Here is a 19,124-nt window from a genome sequence, read left to right on the forward strand (position 1 = left end):
TTTTTGGGGGGCAGGGGGAGCAGGGGCAGAAAGCAGCTACATTCTTTGCCAAAATATCACAAGAATGGTTTGTAGGCCACACATAATATTCTTCTCCTCTGAAACCTCTTGGACTGGGCCACCATGATCTCCATAGCTCTCAGCACCACTGTCTTCCAAATACCTACTAGTGTGGCCCATCAAACCAGGCTTAAAATATCCAACTGCTTTCCTAATCCAAAGTCCCAAAGTCCACATTCCACCCATAAGCAGCATGGTCAGGTCTGCCACACCAATACTCTGTTTCTTGGTACCAATTTCTTCCTTAGGCAATGTTCTATTGCTGTGAAGAGACACCATGACCTACTTTTATAAAGGAAATAATTTAACTGGGGCTGGCTTACAATGTCAGGGGTTTAGTCCATTATCATCATGGTGGGAGCATGGTGGTGTGCAGTGAGACATGGTGCTAGAGAGGTAGCTGAGAGTTCAACATTCAGATCCCAGCACACTGGGTATCTTTATCTCCACCTTCCAGAGGTCCTGAGTTCAGTTCCCAGCAACCACATGGTGGCTCACAACCATCTGTAATGGGATCTGATGCCCTCTTCTGCTGTGTCTGAAGACAGTGACAGTGTACTCACATACATGAAATGAATAAATCTTTTAAAACCATTACTACTGTTACTGTGTGGATGATGATGTATATGTGAGAGTGGGTATGTGTATGGCACAGTGCAGGTGTGGAGGGTCAAAGGTTAATGGCGTGGAGTTAGCTTTCTCCTCCCTCCTTTATGTGACTTCAGAGATGGAGCGCAGGTTTCCAGGCTTGATCAGCAAGCACTGTGCCCTCTCACCTTCGCTTACCATATTTTTTTTTTTTTGAGGGCTTTTCCATTGAATCTGGATCTTGCTGTTTGGGCAAAGTGATTGGCTAGCAAGTCTCTGGGATCTGCCTGGCTATGCCTCCCCAGTTCTGGGGTTACTGTGTGCCACCACTCCTTGCAGCTTTTATGTGGGTCCTTGGGGTCTAGGGTCTAGGGGTTCCTCACACTAGTCCAGGAGACACTTTACTGGCTGAGCCATCTCCTCAGTTACTCCTTAACGGTTTAAAGTGAGATTTTCCACTGTTGGGGGCCATACTCTTTCACTTACCCCATTTCCCCTGTAATTTTATCTTTTACCTCTTTGCTGGATATCTCTCATTTGAACAAAAGCCTATACCTCCTATGAATGATAAAATGACTTGCCTTGCAAGTATTCCATCTCCTTTTCTTTTCTTTCTTTCTTTCTTTCTTTCTTTTTTTTTTTTTACAAGTCTCATGTAGCATAGGCTAGTTTGAAACTCATTATGTAGCTGAGAGTGATCTTGAAGCATTGAAACTCCTGGCCCTACCTCTCAAATGCTGGAATTACAGGGGTATAGTATAGCACCACACTGTCACCTCCCACCCACCTTTCAAGCCACTGACTTGTTCACTGAAATGGCATTTGCAAAGGTTGCTAACAATTTCCTTGTTTGTAAATCCAGTGCCATCTTTGAGATTTTATTTATCTTACTAATCATCGGCCCTCAATACTTTTCCTCCCTGGGTTCCATCTCCTACACACCATATCACACTCATTCCCCATCACTCAAATAGCTTCTTCTTTTTCTGTTTTTTCAAGAGAGGGTTTCTCTGTGTAGTCCTTGCTGTCCTGGAGCTCGATCTGTAGATCAGGCTTTTCTCGAACTCACAGGGATTCACCTGCCTCTGCTTCCTGAGTGCTGGGATCAAAGGCATGCGCCACTATGCCCAGCTCAGCAAATATTTACTAAATGCAAGAAAGCTCTACTCCTCTAAGCTATTTGGAATCACACATATAAGGGCATGTCTTAAATCATTACCTGAAGATCCCTTCCCAGCCAGGCAACGAGTCTCAACCCACAGGTTTGCAAGGACCGGTTGGCACGCGCCGCCTTAACGCTGTTGTGTTCGTTTTTCTGCCTCCAGCCTGGGAACTGCGGCTGGCGATGGAGGTAGATGTAGTTAGAGGTGCACGTTCAACTTTTCTACCAGGTACCGGAAGACGAAGTTCTGAGATGCCCTCTACTTCAACGTCCCACCGACTCTTACCTTCACGGGAGGGTGGGTACTCTCCAAGAGCGCTGCCCCACTGACCAATGCTTGATCCAAGATCAAGAGAGTCAGCCAATTGCTGGGGCCCAAAGACAGTAGGGGCGGAGCGCGGTTGCTAGGACCCGATTAGTGGGTGCCGCCCGAGGCGCGAAGCGACTCGGTGGTTGCTAGGCAGGCAGGTCACAGAGTGCGGCTCGGGGATTGGGTAGCGCTGGGCGTGGGCGTGAAGGGGGCGTGGCCCGGCGGCGTCCGGGCCCGGGCGAGGTGAAACTGCGGGAGTTCCGGCAGGAGGCCCGTGCTGACGGCCCGCAACTTCACCATGGCCTCGGCCGAGCTGGATTACAGCATCGAGATCCCGGATCAGCCCTGCTGGAGCCAGAGTATGGAGGGGGGTTGGGGAGGTGGCCTAACAGCGGTGCCCCGCCCGCCTTGCGGGCCCGCCCTCCCTTGGCCCGCCCCCTCCGGGGGTCCCACAGGGCTGGTTAGAGCTTGCCCGGAGCGCAGAGCCCCGCCCCCGCGCCCCGCCCCCAAGTCCACTGAGGGTCTTTCTGTTCCATGCCAGGTTCTCAAGGCCCATGTTCTGCTTCCCTTGTAGCTAGAGGCCTCTCGAGGTTCATTCTCATTCTTTTGTTTTGAATCGGGCTTCCCACTTCTCTCCCCTCATCTGCAAGTGTGGCTAGGCCCACCCTTCATTTTTGCAGACTGATTGGATTCCTGGGGGAGCCTCTGGTCCTCAGAGAAGCCCAGAGACTCAGCAAGCCTAGTCCTGCCCTCCATTTGCCTTGGCATTGGTTCACGACAGAATGGTCTGTTAGGCTGGGTCGAACTCTGTTGAAATCCTATCCCTTTAGTAATTGGATGACCTGCAGCAAACTTTCAACTTCGAGTTCTAGTTTTCCCTGAGCAAAAATTGCTGGTTACACAACTGTGATTATTTGTGTAAAGGATTTGGCATGGGTCCTGATGGAAGTGAGTTTAGTAGTTGGCCTTTAAATTAACGTGTTTTTTTTTTTAACCCTCCTATAGCCATATCATTAAAAAAGATGTGTGAGAAGCCTAATGAGATTAATAGTTTGTAAAGTAGTGTAAACTACTTCCAGAGAATGGAAGGTTGTCCCTTTTAGAAACGGGCAGAGGAGGCTTGGAGTACAGGCCGGCCTCTGCTTCTCTTTGGTCTCGTTTCAATCCACTGCCCCTCACTTGCCCAGTTCATCATAAAGCTAGGGGACACTTCCTTCAAACGCCTTCCCAGGCCCCCTGTCACACTGTGTACTCCTTGCTTGGAGTCTAGGACGGGGCAGCAGCCTCTCATTTCCCAAGGCACCAATGGCTGCCGTTGTCCATTTCTCCCTAGAGATGGATCTTGGGCTTATAGATGTGAAAGGACTTTTGAAGAATTTTGACCATAGCATTAGATGAAGTGAGTTACTGTTTCTGTCCTTGCAGAGCTGCAAAGGGCTGGCTCTCCCTTCTGCATGGCCAGGAGAGTAGGGATTCTCTCTCTACCCACGTGGGTAGAGACAGTCTTATTTATTTAGGCAGGACTGGGGGAATTGAACGCAGGGTCTCAAGCATGCTAAGGCAAGTGCTTTACCACTAGGTCATACTCAACCCTCGTTAACTTGTATTACATATTTGTGTGTGTGTGTGTGTGTGTGTGTGTGTGTGTGTGTGCGCGCGCGCGTGCACGCACATGTGTGCGGGCACACCGTAGTGTATGTGCACTGGTCACATACACTTTTTTATCTTTTTCTACTGGGTGAACTGGAGTGCTAACTCAGGTCCTGTGGTTTGTCAGTAAGTGCTTTTCCCTGCTGTACCATCTCACCAGCTCAGCCTTCCTCTTATGACAGTTGTCTTGACTGGCCTTGAACTTACTCTGTAGCCCAAGTGAGCTTGAAATTACAAATATTCTTTAATCTTTCCCATGCCAAGCATGTGCCATCAGAACTGTCTTTGGCTCACTGCTGTTTTCTTTTTATTCTGTTATTGTTATATTATTCTTTTATTATTTTTGAGATCGGGTCTACCTATGTAGTTCTGGCTGTGTTGGAACCCATTCTGTACATCAGGCTGGCCTCAAACTCACAGAGAATTATTCTTGAATCTTTTTTTAAAAAAGATTTATTTATTTTATGTATATGAGTACACTGCAGCTGTCTTCAGACACACCAGAAGAGGGCATCAGATCTCATTACAGATGGCTGTGAGCCACCATGTGGTTGCTGGGAATTGAACTCAGGACCTCTGGAAGAGCAGTCAGTGCTCTTAACTGCTGAGCCATCTCTCCAGCCCCAATCTTTCTAAGCTATGTATTACTCCTGTGTCCGATAGAAAGAATAATAACCCTTTAAAGTCAGGAAGGCAGGGTAGATGCTGGACCTGAGTGCCAGAAATTGAGTGGCCTCTCTGTCCACTCGTATCTCCTCCCCTGTGCTCCCAGTTGTTGCTTTAGGGGGCTGGGCTTAGAACTGGAAGATACCTGTGGGGCTCCTTTACCCTGCCCCAGAGCTTTCTCCCAGATACGGGCCAATTGGAGAAGTTGTTAGAAAGCACTTCCTATTCTTGGGCCACATCAGCCTCAGTTCCTTTCTGCTCCTTTCAGCTTTGGCCATGTCCCTGCCTTGGGGTAGTTGTTGGTGCTTCAAGACACTCACGCTCAGGCGCCCTGCAGAGAGCTGTGGTTGTCTGGAGGGAGGGAATGTAGAAGCAGGTGGTTTCACAATTATGGATGCTGTCTAGAAAGTGAGCCCTCTTCCTCTCTAAGGGACAGCGTTCCTGTTTCCTCGAAGCTTTCTTCCAAGCAGAAGTACCTTCAGGGCTCACAATTGTTTCCTCTGCTTCCCTCTCAGAGCTAAGCCTGAGGTCAGGGAACGTTTCCTTAACCTTAACCCTAACAGGCGCCCTGTCGGCTCGCCTCGGAAACCTCTGGCTTCTCCACTGCAGAGAGCTCCTTTGCAGGTTGGCCTGGCTACACAGAATGACTGTCCTGCAAGGATCAGGGCGGAGAGTGCCCTTCCTTTGTGGTCACTTTTAGTGAGGAAGTGTGTAGGTGGGTCAGACATATTTAGTTTTGGGAATTGCCTCCCCCAAAAGGAAATCAAAGCCACAGAGCCAAGCTCTGCAGTGAATTGACGGCAGGGTGAGCAGCCAGTGGAGAGGTGGGCTGCAGTAATTTGGAGCTCTGAACTGTGTAGGGGCAGGCTGGGCAGACAGTCTTCCAACACTCCCCTGACCCTTCAAAATTCATAGAGAATCTCAAGGCAGGGATCTTATCCTCTGAGTTAACAGAAGGCCTCAAGGCAGTCACCAGAGGTGCCCTGAGGGGTTTCAGGCTTTATCGTGGGCCTTTTCTTTTGTCTGCCACTAGAAGGGTTAAGTAGTGTAGCCATATCTCCCCCCTCTCCCCGCCAAGCTGAGGACCCAGGGCCTTGTGCTTGCTAGACAAGCGCTCTACCACTGAGCTAAATCCCCAACCCCGTGTAGCCATATCTTTAAGCTCAGGGAGTTACTGCTGGCACCAGGGAGCAGTGCTGGGTCCCCACCATCATGAGGGGCCTGTGTTGCAGGAGTGGAGCCTCCAAGGGCTGGCAGGTCTCTGGTAAACAGCAGAAAGTGTCAAAGAAAAGGCACTGGAGGAGAACTCAGAAGGGAGACGCTGCAGAGGGCAGGAGCCTAAGAGAGGCTTTGGTGAGCTCTGGATGGTGGAGAGTCAAGAACCTCAAGGGGTGGCTAGGTATAGAGTCATAACACAGAGGAGGCTGAGGCAGGAGGATTGCAATTTCAAGGTTAGTCTGAGCATGTCTTTATTTCAAAAGAAAAAGGAGGAAAGGAAGGAAGGAAGGATAGATGGGTGGATAGAAGGGACAATTAATATTTGTTCCTCATTTACCTGTAGACCCCAAAGGCTGTTGTGACTGCCACCTTCCAAAGCCTTCCATTCACCTAGTTAAACCACCAAACATAGCCAAGCGTGGCAATGCACACCTCTATTCCCGGTGCTCAGGAGGCAGAGGCAGGCAGATCTCTGACTTAGAGGCCAGCCTGGTCTACAGAACAAGTTCCAGGACAGCCAAGGCTACAGAGACAAACCCAGTCTCAAAAACACCAAAAAGCAAAACAAAACAATACCACATTGAACACTTCCTGCATTTCCTGCATCGCTGTGCAAGGGCCGTGCTGGTCTTCTCTGTAATGGTTCCAGTTTCAGAGTGTCGTTAAAGCACAAATTTTATTTATTTTCAAACTCTCGTACCCTTTCTCTCATCCATTAACAAGCCAATTAAAACCTCTTTCCAGCTGGGCTGTGGTGGTGCACACCTTTAATCAGAGGTAGGCGTATCTCTGTGAGTTCGAGACCAGCCTGTCAAAGCGAGTTCCAGGACAGCCAGGGCTACACAGAGAAATCTGTCTCAAAGAAAACAAAACAACCTCCAACTCCAAAAGAACAAAACAAACAAACAAACAAACAAACAAAACCCCCTCTTCTCAAGGGCCTGTTGCATGCATGTGTCTGTTCCAGGCCTTATGTTGTTATAAAAATATAAAAAATAAAAAAGTAAGGTTGTCTTTTATCCCCACTAGGATCGGCACCGTGGTGCCCCAAGATATCTGCTGGAGATCTTAATTCTCAGTCAACAAAGCCTCTCATCCACTCTGCTCCATCCCTTATCACACTGCCAAAGGCAGCAATCTCTCTACCTATCTAATTCCCAAGGCAGGTTTCCATGCCAGAAACACACCCCCAACTCTGTGGTGGCCCAGACCAGCCGCCCCACACTTTCTTACACTTAAATCGCCACACATGAAAGAACACACAACACAATAACCTTTGACCCAATTGATAAGATATAATTGCCCACCTAAACATACAAAGCCCAGTACACATCCATCCCTTAAGAACATTAAGAACAACCTGTAAATACACAGAGCGGAATCTTAATGTCACCTGCCATATTGTCCTGCCATGGCTTCTCTCTCTCTCTCCCTCCTGTCTCTTCCTCCTTTCCGTTCCAGTCTCCTCCTCTTCCTTCAAACTTTTCTCCCACCCATCCTTCCTTCTCCTCCAATGACAGGCCTCCTTCTATCTTGTACCTGCCTCACCTGTGACATCATCCCACAGCCTTGCATGTGAAGTCTGGGCCCAGTGTCACTATTGTCATCGTCCACCGTGACCATGCTGCGCCCCATCTCATGCCAGCCCTCTGGGACCCCCTTTCATGGGGTTTTTAATCTTCACCCTCACCCTGGGCAGAAGGGTACTCTTAGTCAAGGTTCACAGATGAGCGATGGATGTATGGCGGATGTGAGGTACCCTGCTCCCAGGAACACTCTCCTGCCTGGGAGCCTCACCCCAGAGCTGTGAAGGTGAACATTTTGGCTGCCATGAGGTAAGGACTGCAGGGATGCCATGCCACAGCGAAGCCTGCACGCGAAGAAAGGGTGTCCACTGAGGTATTTTTATTATAGCCTCAAACTGGGAAGAACATCATGTCCAGTAATAGGAGATTGGTCACCATAAAGTATGAAAATATTCTACAGCCACTGAAAATAACGGTGTAAAAATATATAAACTGACGTGGAGAGATAGTCATGGGGGAAGTGGAGGATGGAGTAGAGGAAAGCAGGCAACAGAGAATGTGATTCCCGTTTACTAGATACTCACTTTCAGCTTTTTCTACAGCAAGGAAGTGGTCATTTTCCTTATTGAACTCTCTGAGCCAGCACACCGTTGAGCCTTCTGCAGTCGTGATCTTGCTGAGTTTTTTCCAGTGTTAGCCCCATTTCACAGATGGAGGAACTGGAAAGTAAGTTAGGTCTGTTTCACAGTCACAGAGTTGAGAGATGTGCAGAGGGATGGAGAGATGGCTCAGTGGTTAAGAGCACTGACTGTTCTTCCCGAGGTTATGAGTTCAGTTCCCAGCAACCTCATGGTGTCTTACATCTATGAAGGGATCTGACGCCCTCTTCTGGTGTGTCTGAAGACAGGTGTGGAGAAGGGCTGGAGAGATAACTCGGCAGTGAAGAGCACTGACTGCTCTTCCAGAGGTCCTGAGTTCAATTCCCAGCAACCACATGGTGGCTCACAACCATCTGTAAAGAGATCTGGCGCCCTCTTCTGCTGTGTCTGAAGACAGTGACAGTGTACTTATGTATATTAATAATAAAAAAAAGAGATGTGTGGAGAGATGTATGACCATAATAATAGTGTGGAAAGATGTATGACCTCATATGGTGTAGATTCTTAGATGGGATGCAATTCTACTATGGTATTTCAAAATCTAAGTTTAAAACGATTTGGATTAAATATAGGAATGAGACTCTAGAGAGGATTTCTGGGGAGTAGAGAAGCCAGGGAGTAATTTTTTTGCTTGGGGTTAAGAACACATGGGTTCCTTGTGTTTGCTTCCAGCTCCCATTAAAAACAGCCGGTGTCAGGTAGGCCCTCTCTGCCTTCACCACACGCCCCTGGGACACATGCAATCTAATTTATGCCTTCGTTTGTGACTTGCACGGCTTGCTGTACCGGAGACTTATTTGTAATTCCTGTGTTTCTAGTGTCCTGTTATCCCTGACAGATGGCAGGCAGCCTGGAGATTGAGTTATTTTGTAGCACGCTCAAGAAGTGTCAGGGTAGAAAAGAATGTGTCTTCATCCCCAAGGCTTCTGGGTATTTTTGCACACCGCCTTGGTCGCTTTGATGGAACCACCTTCCCTATTGTCGTTTTGAAATGGTATTGTAACACTGCTCACGAAATTGGTACCCTCTGCTTTGAAATTGTTTTTGTTTTTGCAGTATCCCAGGGTCTTACACAGAATAGGCAAGTTCTACCCCTGAGTACTCCAGCCCCATATTTGTTTTAGAAAATGGGTTTAAAAAGTCCTGGGAAAAAAATACCTCACAGCTGTAATCCCTCACTCAGGATTGAAAGGCAAGAGGACCAGGAGGAGTTCAAGGTGTTCTCAACTGTACCGCAAGTTCGAGGCTGTCAGACCCTGTCTCAAAAACCAAACCGCCTCTCATTCATTAGCATTTACCATTAATATTGGGTGGTATATTGTGTATAAAATGTTCCCACTGAAAAGAAATCTTACCCATAGTGGTCACTCCCCGCTCCTCCTCCTAGCTGTTGACAACCACATATCTGCTTTCTGTCTGTCTGATCTGCCTTTTCTGGTGTTTTATATATGTGGAATCGTATGGTACCTGACCTTTGAGGCCAGCTCCTTTCACTTAGCATGGTGTTCTGAGGCTCATCTATACTACAGGATGGGTAGCACTTCATCCTTTTTTATGACTGAGTAGTGTTCCATTGTATGGATATATTCAGAGAGTGGGAATATACTACTACAAAAATTGAAATCCAAGTCTCTGTGTGGACCATTGTGTTCAGTTCCTAGCTTAGGAGTGAATTATTGGGTCTCAAATAACTCAATGATTAATTTTTGCTGTCTTGAGATAGAGTCTATCTTAGGGTAACTGTTGCTGTGACAAACACCATGACCAAAGCAACTTGGGGAGGAAAGGGTTTGTTTGACTTACGCTTCCACATCACTGTTCATCACTGAAGGAAGTCAGGACAGGAACTCAAACAGGGCAGGAACCTGGAGGCAGGAGCTGATGCAGAGGCCATGGAGGGGTGCTGCTTACTGGCTTGCTCATTATGGCTTGCTCAGCCTGCTTTCCTATAGAACCGACAACCACCAGCCCAGGGATGGCACCACCCACAATGGCTTGGCCTGGGGCCTCCCCCATTGATCACTAATTGAGAAAATTCCTCACAGCTGGATCTTATGGAGGCATTTTCTCAACTGATGCTCTCTTTCGGATGACTCTAGCTTGTGTCAAGTTAACATAAAACTAGCCATCACTAGTTTGCGCTGTGCATGCCAGGCTGACTTAAATTTTGCTTGACAGCCCAGGTGATACTTGAACTCACAGGTCTCATGTTTCTCTGGAAGCCGCTGGGGTTATAGTATGTTTCAGTTCTGGGAGGACCTGCCAAACTGTTGACTAAAATGATTGGACTAGTTTCCCTTTCTACAGGAGTGTATAAAGGCTTTGGTTTCTCCTGTGGTGTGTGTTGCTCCTCTTAACTCTGGTTCTAGCTCTTCTCATAAGCATAAAGTGGTGTTTCATGTAGCATTGACTTTCATTTCCCTAATGACCATGAAGTTAAACGACTTTCCATGTACTCATGACCAGTGGAGAATGAGGGCTTACTGCATCAGCAGAATGATCTAAAGATGTTGGTACCCATGTGAAAAGCTGGGGATGTCTGCGCATGCGCACGTACACAATTGGGTTTTGTTTATAGATTGTAAAAGTTTAAAAATATGTTGGGTACAAGTACTATATCAAAGGTGTGGTTTATATTCTATAGGGCTCCCTCCCCCGCACTGTCTCCCTCCCTCTCGTCTTTCCTCTCTCCCTTCCCCCCTTTCTTCTTTCTTTCTTGGAAAGTGCCCTTTAAATTATAAAATTTGGGCCTGGAGAGATGGACTAAAGGTTAAGCACACTTGTTGCTCAGGCAGAAGCCTCAGTTTCTGTATCTGCCACTCGCCTGGAGGCTCACAGTCACCTGTAATTAGAGTTCCAGAGAATCCAGCGCCTCCTCTGGCCTCTAAGCACCTGGCCACACATGGTGCACAAATGTGAAATAAAAATAAGTACAGAGCTCTTGGCTGCTTGTGGGTTCTCTGTGCCTTTGCCACAGCCCAAAACTGTGGCTTAGTTATGGTCGTGGAGCTGTGCTCCTCTCTAAAAAAATATTTTATTCTCTGCATATTGGTATTTTGCCTACATGTTTGTCTGTGGACCACTTGTGTGCCTGGCACCCACAGAAGTCAGAAGAGGAAAAGGGCATTGGATCCCCTAGAACTGGGGTTAAAGATGATTGTGAGCTGCTATGTGGGTGCTGGGAATTGAACCCAGGTCTTTTAAGTGCTCTTAACTGCTGAGCTATCTCTCCAACCCTAAAGATTTATAGTTTTAATTCTTTTATTTGAGACAAGGTCTCACTATCGAGCTCTGGCCGGTCTGAAATTGCTCTTCCAGAAGAGCAGACAGTACTCTTAGCCTCCGAGCCATCTCTCCCAGTTCTAATTTTTATATTGAGGTCTGTGACCTACCAAAAGCTTCCCAGACCACCACTCCCAGCCTGTGGCAGTCATGTCCTCATTCTTTTCTCCCCAGGGCCCTTGTTGAGGACCCCGCCACTTCTCCCTTGCAGTTGCAGCCTAGCTTCTCCAGCAAACACTGTCAGTGCAGTTGGAGGACAGCATGGTGGGGTTGGGGAGTACCACGCTAGTCTGATGAGTGGAGTGGGTGTGTGATAATATTGCTGAACTCCTGTCCAGGCCAGCCGTGGCGCTGTCCACTGGGCGTGTGGTGCTAAACTCGGTAGATGTCATTTCCTGAGCTGCAGAACCTGCTGGTTAAGGGGAGAGAGCTAGGCATTAAACAAACAGTTGTTTAAGTCTACAGTAGTCAGTAACAGATTGGATCATGCCCGTTCCAGAATTTTATTCTCTCTTTACTGCTTTGGAATCAAACCCCAACTCAGTGGAATCAGATCCCAGTCCACTCTTGACTGCTTCTCTGTCCATTGCTCTCTGTCTCTCCTGGTCCCAGTCCAAGGACTGCCTACTGTGGCCCAGATGGCTATCACAACCTTGCTTGCCCATGTCCTCTGTCCAGCCTGCATGCTATCATTGGACCTTTGAGGCCACTATAGCAAACATAACTTCCTCTGGCAGACCTTTCTTCTTGGTCACTATCACTTTCCAAAATAATAATAATAATAATAATAATAATAATAATAATAATAATAATAATAATAATAAACCTTTATAGGATGTTCAGGTATAGACTCCAAAGGGACAGCTAGGGGTAAAAGTTTGTAGTAGAAGGCTTGCCTGACATACACATGGTGCTGAATTCCATTCCCAGCATCACAAGAAGCTAAAGCTAATGTTAACAACACGGGGCAGCGTGTACCCCTTCCACCTCACCTCCACCCTGGGAAGAGCATGCTGGGTATTGGAGCTGGAGAATAAACCAACATGTTCTTCCTCTTGAAGAGCAGAAGGACGGGAGTGCTTAGGCTCTGGGAATCTGCAGCCAGTCCAGGGCACTGGTGTCTCCATAGAGAGAAAGATCTTAAGAATCATCCTGCCAAGGGAGCTAACAGATATCCCACCCCAGAGCTGAGCAGAGTTACACATCCCAGTGTTGGAAGGACAGTCTGGAAGCTCTGCAGAACCTGCACAAATCTCTGTTTAGTGATGCCCTTTCTGTGCTTCTGAGGGGCTGCTGGGCTTGTCTTGTGGCAAGGCCATGAAACCCAGTGGCTTGAGGTCAGAGGTTCATCTGGTGGGACTAGGGAGCTGTTGGTTTAATTCAGGAGCCTGCAGTAGTCTGAGCTTGGAGGTGGACAGGATTGGGCTGGTCCCCACCCCCACCCACATCGTTCAGGTCCTTAGGTGCTGCCCTGGCAGAAGATAGAGGGGTACAGGGATGAGAATGGCTGTGCCTGACTGGAGCTGCCTGAGCTGACAGGGATGGCAGGAGTCAGCAAGGGACTGAAGGTCTGGTAGCTTCTGTTCCATCCGGCCTAGAGCCCTGCGGGTGCAGGCAGTTAATCTCTGAAGGCCAGAGTCGCTGCTTCTGGAGAGCAGGAACATTGAACTTTTCAATCACATTAATTTCCACAGGAAATTGTTGTCTTCCTTTTGTCCAAAGGTTAGTGATTTATATTTACCATCTTCTTAACTAGCCTTGAAATTTACTGTTGCTAGGTCACCACCAGCATCAATAAATTTCAGGTGTCTGCTGAGCATAGCCTAGCGGCTTGGTCCTTGGGAGGGTACGTATCCAGCCCTTTTAAAAGGTTGGCTGTCTAGCTACAGTCCTTGTGTAAATGCCCCCACAGAGGGGGTGTCACCTACCTTGCAGGGGAAATGAGGTGGGTGGGACATGTTTTTAGGGAAGTCATCAGATATGCATGGTGCCAACAGTTGGCTTCTGCTTTAAGTACATCACAGAAGGAGGGGTGCTTCCAGCCATGGACGGCGCTGACCCTGGAGGTGCTCAAGGTACAGAGCATACGTCACACAGCATACCTGCCTATGGTGTTACAGGGTTAACGTCGTGAATACAGGCTGCAGTGTTCTCTTGGCAGCACAGTGGAGGAGTGGCTGGAGTCAGGCAGCCTCCTGTCTCTGCTACTGTCATTTTACCCAGTTCTTTTGTTATTTTTGTTTTTTTCTTTTTCTATTTTTCGGAGCTGGGGACTGAACCCAGGGCCTCGCGCTTGCTAGGTAAGCATTCTACCGCTGAACTAAATCCCCAACCCCTCTTTTGTTATTTTTATTTTATTTATTTTATTTTATTTTTTGCCACTAAGGGGGAAGGGTGTCTCACGTGCCTCAGGCTGACTTCGAACCTTGACTTCACTCTCTAACTGACGACAACCTTGAACTTCTGATCCTCTCGTCGCCACCTCCGGGGAACTAGGACGATCTAGGTGTGCAGCACGGTGCTTAGTTTATGCTATGTGATCCTGTGGATCTAACCCAGGTCCCCAAGCATGCTAGGCAATCTGTCTGTCAACGGAGCTCCGCCCAAAGCCCTTCCAGTTCTCCTCTTAGGATCTTTCCCCTCCATCTGTTTCCAGATTGGAACAGGGGCTAGCAAACTTTTTCTGTCAAGACAGTAATAGTTGAGGCTTTGTGAGCCATAGATCTTTTTTGTAGCCGGTCATCTGTGTGATTTCATCCGAAGGTAGCCATAGACAAGAGATAGACTGGGTGAGAATGGCTGTGTGTTAAAGTAACTATTTGTTTTGAGGCAGGGTCTTATATTGTGAAGGCTGGTCTCAAACTCACTATGTCGGCAAAGATGACCTTGAGCTTCTGATCACTTCTGATTCACTTCCCAAGTACGGAGGAATCAGACAGGCACTGCCATGCTGGGTTTATAGTGCTGGAGACTGAAGCCACAGTTTTACACGTGCTAGGTCAACACACTGCTAAGTGAACTATATCCCCAGTCCCCTAACAAGACTTGGTGTGTCCTCATGTGGGCTTATCCAGTGATACCGTGGCACCTCCACAGAGGCCTAGGAAAAGGCGGTTGGCTGGAATGATGGAACCACATGGAGACTGGAGTACTTGTCGGTTCCCTGCCCACAGCTCTAGATTGGCCAGAACCCCAATTCTGCCTCTGGTGTTGACCGTTCTCATCTGTGTTTCAGAGAACAGCCAAGGTGGGAAGGAGGCCGGGAAGCAACAGCCTGTGGTGATTCTCTTGGGCTGGGGTGGCTGCAGGGACAAGAACCTGGCCAAGTATAGTGCCATCTACCACAAAAGGGTGAGTACTTCGGGCAAGTGCTTGCCCAGGGTGCGGGCCTCTGCTAGCCTTGGCCGCTTTGTGGGGGAATGTTAAGTTTGGTTGTTTCACCTTTGGGCTGGAGCAAAGGCTGACCACCTCCATGGCAGCCCTGGAGCATGCCAAGATGGCCTGTGAGGGAGACAGTGGGTTCATGGACTTTGGCAGGGTTATACTGTGTCTCCTGCAGCCGCTTCTGTCCTCCAGGGCCTTGACTGCTTCCCTAGCTCTGATGTCTGTCTGGAAATAAGTTTAGAGGGGGTTCAGGTGACTCGGGTGCAGAGGAGCATGGGGCTGGGCAGGTGGTGGGTTGTGGAGTAGGGAAGACAGATCAGGCCCGGGCTAAGGCGGCACCCAGGGTCATGCCAGGGTCCAAGCTGGGTACTTTCTGGGTAAAGGGGAGTGGTTTGAGACAGGAACATTAAAGAGAATTCATAGGTTCCGGGTGATGAGATACCAGGGGTGTTAGGAGTGCGTGAAAACCACGAGGAACGCAAACTTCATGAAGACACCTCTTCAGGGAAAGGGGAGCAGATGGACAAGAAAAATGGAGGCAAGTGCTTAGGGGGTTGGCTTTTGCAGAGGGGGTGTTATGTGTGCAGAAAGCGTGAGGGGTAAAGTGGGTGGGAGGTCCCAGGGAAGACAGAGGTGCTGAGCTGGCAGGGCAGGTGCAGGGACAGCCTCGGAGAAGGGTTGCCTCACCCCCGGCAATGAGAAGGTGGGCATGAAGTAAAAAGCTTGCCAGTCAAAGTCTATTGTTCTTATTTAAGAAAGTAGTGCCAGGCCAGCCTGTCTACCGTCGAGGGGTTGCTTCTGCTTACGCTGTAAGGAGTGTGTCCGTCTAGGTCCCCTCTGTGTACGTTTTGTCAAATGTGATCATTAGTTACCGTGTGCCGCCTGCCATGTTTAAGCCATGAATTCCACCTTGTCATGTGAGTAAGTTTTCATTACATACCGTTTACAGCTCATGTCCGGATACCCAAGTCACATGTCCCCAAAGCATCTTACATAGCTGATATGTCCAAGCCCGGAGTCCAATCCGGGCCCCCGCACTGCAGCCAATTCTGGCATCCCTCAAGCCTCTGTATCCTCCCTTGTGATTTGAAGAAGGCCTTATTTCTGGCTTACTGAGGAGACTGGGCTGTAGGGAATATTTATGAGAATAACCCCACCTGCTGCGGGGCTAGGGGAAAGGCTAAAAGCCTCTCTTGGGTATTAGCATTTGGGAGTGGGAGTGGCCTTCAGCCACCGCCCCCCTTCAGAGTTTTCAGTGCTTCCATGGCTGGAAGCTCAGGGGTCTCTGAGAGCTGTGCCCACAGGTCTCCCCTTGCTCCTGTCAGGTACTGGCCTTGTCACTCGAGATACATTTTTTTAAAAAAAAAAACTTCTACCATAACCTTTTGAGGTGGGTGTCATCCCAGTTATAGATGGGGGCACAGACAGAGAAATAGGAAGTAAATTACTCTTTGCCCAGACAGTTAATAAGTGGCAGGGCCAGGAATTAAGCCCAGACCCGTCTGACCCCAGAGCCTGTCCTACTCAGATGCTCCTGACAGAGGGGCTCTTTGTCTCTAGAACAAATTAATAAGAGGGATTAAGACCCAGCCAGGGTGGTGTCTGGTGCCTTTTCTAACTGGCCTTCAAGGGGACCTGACCAGAGGTATAAAGGCTCACTTGAGGCAGGCACTTAGGGGTATAGAAGTTGAAAGTGAGCTTGGGCCTAGATTTTAGGATTTCTGTAGTTTAAATTTCATTCATTGTTGTTTTGTTTCTGTCCCCCTGTCTGTTGGCCTTTCTGTCTGTTTGTCTTTCTGGTTTTGGATTTCAAGTTGAGTATGAGGAGTGGTCCTAAATCCAGGAATCAGGCAGGTATAATTAAGGGTGAGACCCCTGTATCCAGACAGTGTGTTTTCAGGGCCCTGCAACCGAGCCAAGGACAGGACAGTGATGCGGAGCTGGCTCATCATCGCCCTCTGGTGGTCAAGGCCGGGACCTGCATGCCATCTCTCGATCTCTTGTGTCTAGGAAGCACGGTGATCTGCAGCATGATGTACCCATGCGCCAAGGTCTTGGGTGGTGTTAGCTAGGACAGCCACAGAGAAAACTAGAGGGGAGATACTTTCTTCTGGTTGAATCAGATGTCTCCAAAACATGAGCTCTCTCCAGGCTTCAAATACCATCCCAGGCTGAAAAGGCATGGACAGCATCAGGCCTTGAGTGTACGTCCACTCCTGGGAGGCACCTATACCTGCAGCTGGCAAACTGGCTACAACAGAACCCTGTGGAAATTAGTGCTCCTGCGCTCCTCTGGCTAATGTGCTCGCCACACCACCGTATCCCTGAGACTGACCTTGTCCCTCTTGTCTCTCCAGGGCTGCATTGTGATCCGATACACGGCCCCCTGGCACATGGTCTTCTTCTCTGAGTCCTTGGGCATTCCCTCACTTCGTGTGGTGGCCCAGAAGCTGCTTGAGCTCCTCTTTGACTATGAGATTGAGCGGGAGCCTCTGCTTTTCCATGTCTTCAGCAATGCCGGCGTCATGCTCTACCGCTACGTGCTGGAGCTCCTTCAGACCCATCAGCGCTTCCGCCATTTGCATGTGGTGGGCACCATCTTTGACAGTGGCCCTGGGGATAGCGACCTGATAGGGGCCCTGAGGGCCCTGGCAACCATCCTGGAGCGCAGACCTGCCGTGCTTCGCCTGTTGCTCCTGGCAGCATTTGCGCTGGTGGTGGTCCTGTTCCACTTCCTGTTTGCTCCATTCACGGCCCTCTTCCACACCCACTTCTACGACAGGCTGCAGGATTCAGGCTCCTGCTGGCCCGAGCTCTACCTCTACTCTAGAGCTGATAAGGTGGTCTCAGCCAGGGATGTGGAACGGATGGTGGAGGAACGCCTGGCTCACCAGGTCTCAGTGCGCGGAGTGGACTTCGTGACATCTGCGCATGTCAGCCACCTCCGAGACTATCCTACTTACTATACAAGTCTGTGTGTTGACTTCATGCATAATTGTGTCCAGTGCTGAGGCCCTGCTCCAGAAATAAATGCCAACACCTCCCTTCAACCTATATCCATCCTGGGGGCTACTAGCATGGCTACTCCTACCCTGATCCTGGGATTGGGAGTGTCCAGGCAGGCTTCTGCGGGGCAGCCTTACAGTTACTCGGACAAGTGTGATAGGCTGCTGATTCCTACGATGTTTGGTCTGTAAAGGGTTAACACTCTGTGTGTGTGTGTGTGTGTGTGTGTGTGTGTGTGCGCGCGCGTGTGTGTGTTAGTGTTAGGTGGATGACTCCAAGCCCAGAGTTGTCTTCAAAAATAACGTGGGGTTGAGGAGAGAGCTCAATTGGTAAAGTGCTGGCTGTACAGTCCTGAGTCCAATCTCAGAACTCACATTAACAAACAAATAAAAACCCAAGCAGAGTGGCACACACTTAAAATCCGGCAGAGATAGGCAAGCACCTGGGACTCACTGGCTAACTAACCTGTCCCAGTTAATGAGCCCAGGCCAGAGAGAGGACCTGTCTCAAAGAGCAAAGTGAACAGTGCCTGAGGAGCTATACCCTTGGTGGACCTCATGCATTTGCACACAAGTGTGCCCGCACACGAACAGGCACACACCTTTAACGTAGGAGCTCTTTTCATCACAGAATCCCAGATGGCCGGTCGGTTGCCCATGGCTCTGCGGCACCAATGAATGTGCTCATATGCAGATTTTTCTGTGATCAAGGGACTTTCAGAGTTTGCCAGGCAGTTTGAAATCTGGATGGGAGGTTTCTCATATTCTCGGGGCAATAGATCCCTAAGTCTCCAGAGGCCTACTGTATCCTCAGGGGTTCTCTGCTCCTCTTCTGATTCCTTGGAGATGTGCTTACATTCCTAGCCATGGCCAACAGGTGGCAGTGTTGCCTGCACCATGAGACAACTCTTACAGCATGCTTTGGTGGAATGAATGAATGCCCTGTTAAATGTGCCAGGTTAGAGTATATGCGCCCCCACCCCCATGCTCTGGATTGGTAAGCAGCTGTCAAGGGCCCGATGAGTCCAGGGCAGGGGAAAGGGAGAACAGAGATGTTGAGACATCTGGCTGCTCAGAAATGACCACTGAGGCAGACCACCTCTTCCTAGGCTGCTTCCCTTTGCACTGGAAGCCAGTCTGGAGTTCAAGCCCTACTACCAGCTCTGCGCTCAGGATATCCGGTGGCACCAAGCAGGGCATGGGGACCATGAAGGGTCTTTCCGGATTCCAATAAGGCAGGCTTGCAAAGGGGCTACCAACTAGACCGGGTTTCTGTATCTTTTGCAGTTATCCCAGAAAGAAATCCCTTGAGTCTGAGCAATCACCCTTTCCTCAGTTCTCTGGTGAGGGCTCACCCAAACCCTCCCTCTGCCAGGAAGGCATCCAGTTACTTCACTGCAATGGGGAGCTGTGGAGCTAACAAGGTGCTCTATCTGCAGTCCCGGCAACCTAACAGTCCTGCACTTGGTTTGTTTTTACCTGAGGATCAGGCAGGAATTATACCCTTACTCAGGTGACCCATGACACATTTCAGGGAACTGAAAAGGTAAGAGACCCAGAGCTTGTCTGAATTGTCTGTAGCTGCTTCTGCCCTAGGTTGGGGACTAGAGCTTA

The 19,124-nt window shown here is 49.0% G+C and overlaps 2 protein-coding genes and 1 long non-coding RNA gene across 8 annotated transcripts in view; 1 reads left to right on the forward strand and 2 right to left on the reverse strand.

Annotated features, from left to right (window-relative positions):
* Armh1 (armadillo-like helical domain containing 1) overlaps positions 1-2,258 on the reverse strand; it is a 39,738-nt gene extending 37,480 nt beyond the window's left edge. The window contains exons 1-2 of one of the 3 annotated variants that reach the window (XM_087550588.1): positions 2,097-2,145; positions 1,868-1,987 (exon numbers count right to left, since the gene is read on the reverse strand). The gene's annotated coding sequence lies outside the window, so the exon portion shown is untranslated. 3 annotated transcript variants of the gene reach the window in all.
* Positions 1-19,124, reverse strand: part of LOC148005993 (uncharacterized) — a 1,435,680-nt gene that overhangs the window by 1,159,957 nt on the left and 256,599 nt on the right. The window lies entirely within an intron of this gene.
* Positions 2,331-17,890, forward strand: Tmem53 (transmembrane protein 53). 4 transcript variants are annotated; one of them, NM_001107964.1, is given in 3 exon segments: positions 2,331-2,479; positions 14,357-14,472; positions 16,863-17,890. In NM_001107964.1, coding segments are annotated over 3 exon segments (831 nt in total). In that variant the 5' UTR covers positions 2,331-2,418; the 3' UTR covers positions 17,517-17,890.

Source organism: Rattus norvegicus, chromosome 5 (assembly GCF_021556685.1).
Source record: "Rattus norvegicus strain SHRSP/BbbUtx chromosome 5, alternate assembly SHRSP_T2T, whole genome shotgun sequence".
NCBI lineage: Eukaryota > Metazoa > Chordata > Mammalia > Rodentia > Muridae > Rattus > Rattus norvegicus.

Coding starts and splice junctions, on each gene's coding strand:
- Tmem53 (XM_087549242.1), top strand. Junction 14,473..16,862: donor GTGCCATCTACCACAAAAGG/GTGAGTACTTCG, acceptor TTGTCTCTCCAG/GGCTGCATTGTGATCCGATA.